The sequence below is a fragment of the Equus quagga genome, chromosome 9 (assembly GCF_021613505.1).
Source record: "Equus quagga isolate Etosha38 chromosome 9, UCLA_HA_Equagga_1.0, whole genome shotgun sequence".
Taxonomy (NCBI): Eukaryota; Metazoa; Chordata; class Mammalia; order Perissodactyla; family Equidae; genus Equus; species Equus quagga.
In genome coordinates, this window is record NC_060275.1 from 31,814,284 (window position 1) to 31,822,333 (window position 8,050).

General features: G+C 33.9%; 1 protein-coding gene across 1 annotated transcript in view; it reads left to right on the forward strand.

The window, feature by feature from the left end:
* The window catches only part of RIT2 (Ras like without CAAX 2), a 346,245-nt gene extending 338,964 nt beyond the window's left edge, over positions 1-7,281 (forward strand). Inside the window, exon 5 of the mRNA XM_046670844.1 lies at positions 7,054-7,281. Within this exon, the coding sequence (XP_046526800.1) occupies positions 7,054-7,281 (228 nt within the window). The remainder of the gene's footprint in view (positions 1-7,053) is intronic.
* Positions 7,282-8,050: the final 769 nt, after the last annotated feature.

Below are 8,050 nucleotides of genomic sequence, written 5' to 3' on the forward strand. Positions count from 1 at the left end.
CCATAGCAGACTAGATGAAGCAGACAAAAGGATCAGTGAATTTGAAGACGGGGCAAAGGAACTCACCAAAACAGAGTAGTAAAAAGAAAAACGAATGAAAAAAAGTGAAGATAGCTTAAGGGTCTTATGGGACAACATCAAGCAGATTAACATTCACATTATCAGAGTCTCAGAAGGAGAAGAGAAAGAGAAATGGGCAGAAAACATTCGAGGAAATAATGGCTGAAAACTTCCCTAACCTGGGAAAAGAAACATCCAGGTCCAGGAATCCTAGAGAGTTTTAAATAATATTAACCCAAGGAGACCCACACCAAGACATATTGTAATTAAAACATCAAAAGTTAAACACAAGGAGAGAATCTTAAAAGCAGCAAGAGAAAAATAGCTTGTCACATACAAGTGAATCCCCAAGAGATTATAAGCATATTTTTCAACAGAAATTTTGCAGACCAGAAAGGAGGGGCATGATATATTCAAAGTGCTGAAAGGAAAAAATTTCCAACCAAGAATACCATACCAAGAAAAGTTATTCAGAGTTGAAGGAGAGATAGTTTGCCAGAGATGTAAAAGCTAAAAAATTTCATCACCACTAAATCAGGCTTACAAGAAATGTTAAAAGAACTTCTTTAAGCTGAAAAGAAGGGATGCTAATTAGTAACAAGAAAACATAGGAAAGTCTAAATCTCAGTGGTAAAAGAAAATACATAGTAAATGTAGGGGATTAATCACTTATAAATCTAGTATGAAGGTTAAAAGACTAAAATAGCAAAAATAGCTATAACTATAATAATTAATTAAGGAATAAACATGACAAAAAGATGTAAAATGTGACATTAACAACATAAAACACAAGGGGCAGAAAATAAAAATGTAGAGCTTTAGAATGTGTTCAAACTTAAGTCATCAACTTAAAATAGACTGCTATAAGTGAAAGTTGTTATATGTAAGCCTCATGGTAACCACCAAGCAAAAACCTCTGGTAGATAAATAAAAGATAATAAGAAAAGAATCTAAGCATACCAGTAAAGAAAGTCATCAAACCACAAAGGAAGAGAGCAAGAGAAAAAGAAAAGAATAGAAAAATGACAAAATAGCCAGAAAACAATTAACAAAATGCCAATAAATACAGATCTATTGATAATTACTTTAAATGTAAATGGACTAAATTCTCCAATCAAAAGACATAAAGGGGCTGAATGGATAAAAAAAGAAAACCCATCTACATGCTGCCTACAAGAGACTCACTTCAGATGTAAGAACACATAGACTAAAAGGGAAGGGATAGAAAAAGATATTCCATGCAAACAGAAACCAGAAGAAAGCTGGGGTAGCTATACTTATATAATAAAAATAGACTTTAAAACAAAGACTGTAATAAGAGACAAAAAAGGGTATTATGTATTGATAAAGGAGTTAATACAACAAGATATAACGTTTGTAAATATTTATGCACTCAACTTAGGAGCACCTAAATATATAAAGCAAATATTAGTAGGCCTAAATAGAGAAATAGACAGCAATATAATAATAATAGGGGAGTTTAATGCCCCACTTACATCAATGGATAGATCATCCAGACAGAAAATCAATCAGGAAACATTGGCTTTAAATGACATGTTAGACCAAATGGACTTAACAGAATATACAGAACATTCTATCCAAAAGCAACAGAATACACATTCCTCTCAAGTGCACATGGAACATTGTTCAGGATAGCTGATACCTTAAGCCACAGAACAAGTCTTATAAAATTTAAGGAGACTGAAATCATATCAAGCATCTTTTCTGACCACAATGTTATGAAAGTAGAAATCAATTATGAGAAGAAAACTGGAAAACCCACAAATATGTGGACACTAAACAGCATGCTACTGAACAACTAATGGGTCAATGAAGAAATTAAAAATAAAATAAAAAATTGCTTAAGATAAACAATAATGGAACTACAACATACCACAACTTATGCAATCCAACAAAAATAGTTTTAAGATGTAACTTCATGGTGATAAATGCCTACCTCAAGAAACAAATCAAATAAACAACCTAACTTTACTCCTCCAGGAACTAGAAATAGAAGAACAAACAAAGCTCAAAGATAGTAAAAAGAAGGAAATAACAGAAATTAGAGCAAAAATAAATGAAATAGAGACTAAAAAGACAATAGAAAAGATCAATGAAACTAAGAGCTGGTTCTTTGAAAAGATAAACAAAATTGAGAAAACTTTAGGTAAAATCACCAAGAAAAAAAGAGAGAAGATTCAAATAAAATCAGAAATAAAAGAGGAGGTGTAACACTAATACCACGGAAAAACCAATGATCATGAGACTACTATGAACAATTGTATGCCAAAAAACAGAAAATATGAACAGACCAATTACCAAAAAGAGGATTAAGTCAGTAATTTTAAAACTCCATACAAATAAAAGTCCAGGGCAAGACAGGTTCACTAGTAAATTCCACCAAACATTCAAAGAAGAATTAACATCAGTCTTTCTCAAACTCTTCCAAAAATTAGAAAGGAAGGAATACTTCCAAATTCATTTTATGAGGCCAGCATTACCCTGATACAGAAACCAGACAAGGATACTGCAAGAAAAGAAAATTATAGGCCAATATCCCTGATGAACATAGTGCAAAAATCCTCATCAAAATATTAGCAAAATAAATTCAACAATACATTAAAAGATCACACAGCATGATCAAGTAGAGTTGTTTCCAGAGATGTAAGAATGTCTCAACATCTGCAAATCAATTAATGTGATACACCACGTCAACAAACTGAAGGATAAAAAGAATATGATCATCTCAATAGAAGATGCATAAAAAGCATTTGACAAAATTCAACATCCATTTATGATAAAATCTCTCAACAAATTGGGCATACAGGGAATGTACCTCAACATAATAAAGGCCATATATGACAAGTCCATATCTAACATCATACTCAATGGTGTAAAGCTGAAAATGTTTCCTCTAAGGTCAGGAAAAGTCAGGGATGCCCGCTTTCATCACTTTTATTCAACACAGAATTGGAAATCCTACCCGCAGCAATTAGGCAAGAAAAAGAAATAAAAGACATCAAAATTGGAAAGGAAGAAATAAAACTATCACTATTTTCAGATGAAATGACTTTATATATAGAAAACCTTGAAGACTCCACCAGAAAACTGTTAGTACTAATAAACAAATTCAGTAAAGTTGCAGGATACAAAATCAGTATACAGAAATCTGTTGCATTTCTAGACACTAATAACAAACTATCAGAAGGGGAAATTAAGAAAGCAATCCTAATTTACAATTACATCAGAAAGAATAAAATACCTAGGAATAAATTTAACCAAGAAGGTGAAAGACTTATACACTGAAAACTGTAGGATAATGATGACAGAAATTGAAGAAGACACAAATAAATGGAAAGATAATCTGTGCTCATAGATCGGAAGAATTAATATTGTTAAAATGCCCGTACTACCCAAAGCAATCTAGAGATTCAATATAATCCTTATCCAGATCCCAATGACATTTTTCATAGAATAGAACAAACAATTCTAAAATTTGTGAGGAACCACAATAGACCCCAAACAGCCAAAGCGATCTTGAGAAAGAAGAACAAACCTGGAGATATCATAATCTCTGAGTCCAAATTATACTGCAAAGCTATATTAATCACAGCAGAATGGTATTAGCATTAGTAAAAATAGACACATAGATCAATGGAACAGAATAGAAAGCCCAGAAATAAACCCATGCATATAAGGTCATTTATATTACAACAAAGGAGCCAAGAATATAAAATGTGGAAAGGACAGACTCTTCAATAAATGGTGTTGGGAAACTGGACCACTGTCTTACAGCATATACAAAGACTAACTCAAAATAAATTAATGACTTGTATGGAAGATCTGAAACCACAAGACTCCTAGAAGAAAACATGGGTGGTAAGTCTTAGTGATGATTTTTCGGGCTTGACACCAAAAGAAAAAGCAATAAAAGAAAAAAGAAAAAAGAAATGGGACTACATCAAGCTAAAAAGCTTCTTAACAAAGGAAATCATGAACAAAATGAAAAGACAACCTACCGAATTGGAGAAAATATTTTCAAATCTTGTATCTGATAAGGGGTTAATATCCAAATACCTAAGTAACTCATACAACTTAATAGCAAAAAACCAAACAATTCAATTAAAAAAAAAGGCAGAGGATCTGAATAGACATTTTTCTAAGGAAGACATACAGATGGCCAATCAACAGGTAGGAGAAAAGATGCTCAACATTACTAATCATCAGGGAAATGCAAATCAAAACCATGGTAAGATATCACTTCATCCCTATAAAATGGCTATTATCAAAAAGACAAGAAATAATAAGTCTTGGTGAGGATGTGGCAAAGAGAACCCTTGTGCACTATGGGTGAGAATATAAATTGGTGCAGCCACTATGAAAACAGTATGGCAGTTCTTCAGCTAATTCAAAATAGAACTACCATATGATCCAGGAATTCCACTTCTGGGTGTTTATCCAAAGAAAATGAAAACACTAACTCGAAATGATATATGCACCTCACTGTTCATTGCCGCATTATTTACAATAGCCAAGATATGGAGAAAACTTAAGTGTCCATCAAAGGATGAATGGATAAAGAAAATGTGGTGTGTGTATATATGCATATATATACATATATTTATTTATATTTTATTTATATTTATATTTATATATATTTATGTATTTATATATATAAACACATACAGGATGTGTGTGTATATATATATATATATATACTCTGTATATATACTATATATATTTGTGTATGTGTATATATACACATACACTGGAATATTATTCAGCCATAAAAAATGAAATCTTACCATTTGTGACAACATGGATGGAGCCTGAGTACATTATACTGAGTGAAATAAGTCAGACAGAGTAAGACAAATACTGTAAGATCTCACTTCCATGTGTAATCTAAAAATAAATAAATAAAAAGTAACAAAATCAAACTCATAGATACAGAGAACAGATTGGTAGTTGCCAGAGGTGAGGTGTGGGGGCAAAATGGCTGAAGGGAGTCAAAAGGTACAAACTTCCAGTTATAAAATATATAAGTCAGTGTGGTGAATATAGTTAGTAATACTGTGTTACATTTTTTAAAGTTGCTAAGAGAATAAGTCTTAAAAGTTCCCATAACAACAGGAAAAAAAAATTTGTAACTATGTGTGGTGATGGATGTTAACTAGACTTGTTGTGGTGATCATTTTGCAATATATACAAATATTGAATCATTATGTTGTACAACTGAAACTAATATAATGTATGTTAATTATACCTCAATTATAAAAAAAGAAAACAAATATTATTGCCTGTGATTACTTGGAAATAGACAAGTTACTTAACAAACTTATGACTTTGTCCAGTTCCTGGTAAGACATAGTGTTGATAACTTGGTTGCTTTTAGCTGCATTTCTTAAGCTTCAGAAAAGGATTGGTGTGTTTTCCAACAGGATGAAAGAGAAAGGAGAGAATCCAGACATTCTGTGTCTAACACGGTGAAAACATGACAGTTACTCATCTTTGTTTAGTGGCCCTTGGTGAGGTTAATCTATCAAAGACTAGAATGAAAGACTTGGCTTTGGAATCAGATAGACCTATTTTCACATCCCAGCTCAACCCTTTATTTGCAATATGGTATGGTATATCAGTTAAGAAAGCTGGTTTATGCTCTGGTTATAAATAACTCCAAGAAGTCAGCAGCTTAAAATAACCAAGTTTCTTTCTTAGTTAGGCCACGTATCCAACATGGGTGAACTGGGCACTCTGCTCATCACAGTCCTAGTCACTCAGGGTTCCACACTGATGGAGTTTCCAGTTCACCATATACTTCTATTGGGCAACATATTTGTAAAATGGTAGTATATTTATAATATAAAAGTATATTTAAGTATATAAATATATATTAAAAATAGATAAATGTGTGAGTGACTTTAAGAAAATAAATAAACCAGTATGGGCAACAAGGCAGTCTGAACATATTGAGTAAAGGCAACCTCATTCCTGCTTTCTTAGAGCCAGTGTGAATAAGATGGTAGAGTTTAATGGGAGTGCTAAATTTCAAGCAGGATTACTAGCATCCAGCTACAGTGACATTTAATCCACAATTTAAATATTTGTGCATCATTTATGTTTACGTCTTAATATTTATTAAAACCTAGGTATTTTTATTGATTATCTTTTTAACTCCTTTAATACCTCTAATGGCAACTGAGATACCAGGCACTGTGGTAGACAATAATTGATGATAGATGAGGCATAGTCCCTGACCTCAGTCAGTTTATAATCTCTAGAGGACCCATTGCAATAGCATGAGCCACGGCAGAGTTAAGTGCCACAGAAGACTCACAAAGCTCTAAGGACACATGGAGGGCTCTGCTAGAGAAAGGCTTGTGTATCGTAATGGTGGTGTTTTGCTTTTTATTTTGCCAGAGTTTGTTTTTAAAGTTTCATGACAACTTCATCTGGACTTATTCTTAACTGAAAGGTCTAGACTATAACTAATAATAACTAATATATGTAGAGCTTCAAACATGTGCCCAGCGTGTTCATTGCACCTTTACGCATGATCTCATTTAACCCTAACAAAGAGCCTTTGGGGCAGATGTTATTCTCCTATGTTAAAGATGAGCAAAATCAGGCTAAAAGGTTAAGAAATTTACTCAAGTTGGCAAGCCATAAAGTAGAACTGGAACTTGAAACCAACTAGTTTTAATCTAAAGCAATACTTTTGACCACAATGCTATGTTACTTCTTTTGAAGTCTGTAGAGAAAAAAAACATTTCCACTTTTAATCTGTTCTAATTGGCTGCCCTTTCAGAGATTCTGATTTCTTATTTGTCCACCAAATTCGGAAATTCTAGGTGTCTTCCCTTAAAATGAATTCTCACAGTTTTGGATTTTTTTTTCTTATAACTGAGGCCCACAGCCCTGGTAGAGAACAAACTTTTGGAGCTCAGAGTCTCTCCTTTCCTCTCTTTTTAATACCATTTATTTTTCCCTTAGGTCTCTACAGAAGAAGGCTTGAGCCTGGCCCGAGAATATAACTGTGCTTTTTTTGAGACCTCTGCAGCCCTCAGATTCTGCATCGATGATGCCTTTCATGGTTTAGTGAGGGAAATCCGCAAGAAGGAGTCCATGCCATCCTTGATGGAAAAGAAACTGAAGAGAAAAGACAGCCTGTGGAAGAAGTTAAAAGGCTCATTGAAGAAGAAGAGAGAAAACATGACATGATATCCTTGCTTCTAACTCTCTTACTCTCGCTCTGAATTTTATCAGCTGGACAATTCCAAATGTTGCATTCTGCTTCAATATTCTCTGTCTTTCTGTCTGTCTCTCTCTCTTTAAATATCTGCCTATAGGTTAAAGCAAGATCTGCATAACTGTACCTCTTGAGAGAGTTTTGTTTTGCCCTTAACAGTTAGATGGATTTTGTCAATCAGCTGGATATGCTGTTTAGTTTTTACAATGTATTACTAAATAAAACTGACATTCCAATTGCCTCATTTCCCTTTAAAGAGTCTAGCTTCATTTGGAATGCTGTCTGGTTATAGAGGAAATATTCGAAATTGCAGACAGAATGATAAAAGGCTCAGGGGATCTGCCTTTGCCTGATAAGACTCCCGTTGTTTGCATTTCAGGAATCTCAGTAAATAATGAAGAAGCTCAGGAAACAATTCAGAGCAAGAGTCTGCAGCCTGGTCCTTCCTTAAGTGTCGAAGTCGTGGTACTTTTCCGTGGTACATTCCTCTGGATGCTCCAGAGATGAACTTTAGAGGAATTATTAATAATAGGAACTGTTTGTGGGTCATTGGAGGGCTGAAATGAAATATCCTCATATTTACAGCGCTCTGTCCCTTAGGCTTTGGCAAAATTATCACAGGAAGTCACTGGGCTGCAGCAAAGGATATTCTCTTTGTAGCAGGAAAGCAGAGGCTAATATGAATTTGGTGGTTCATATACCCATAAAAGGACACCCCGCTCCCTCTCAGGGAGGAGTCCC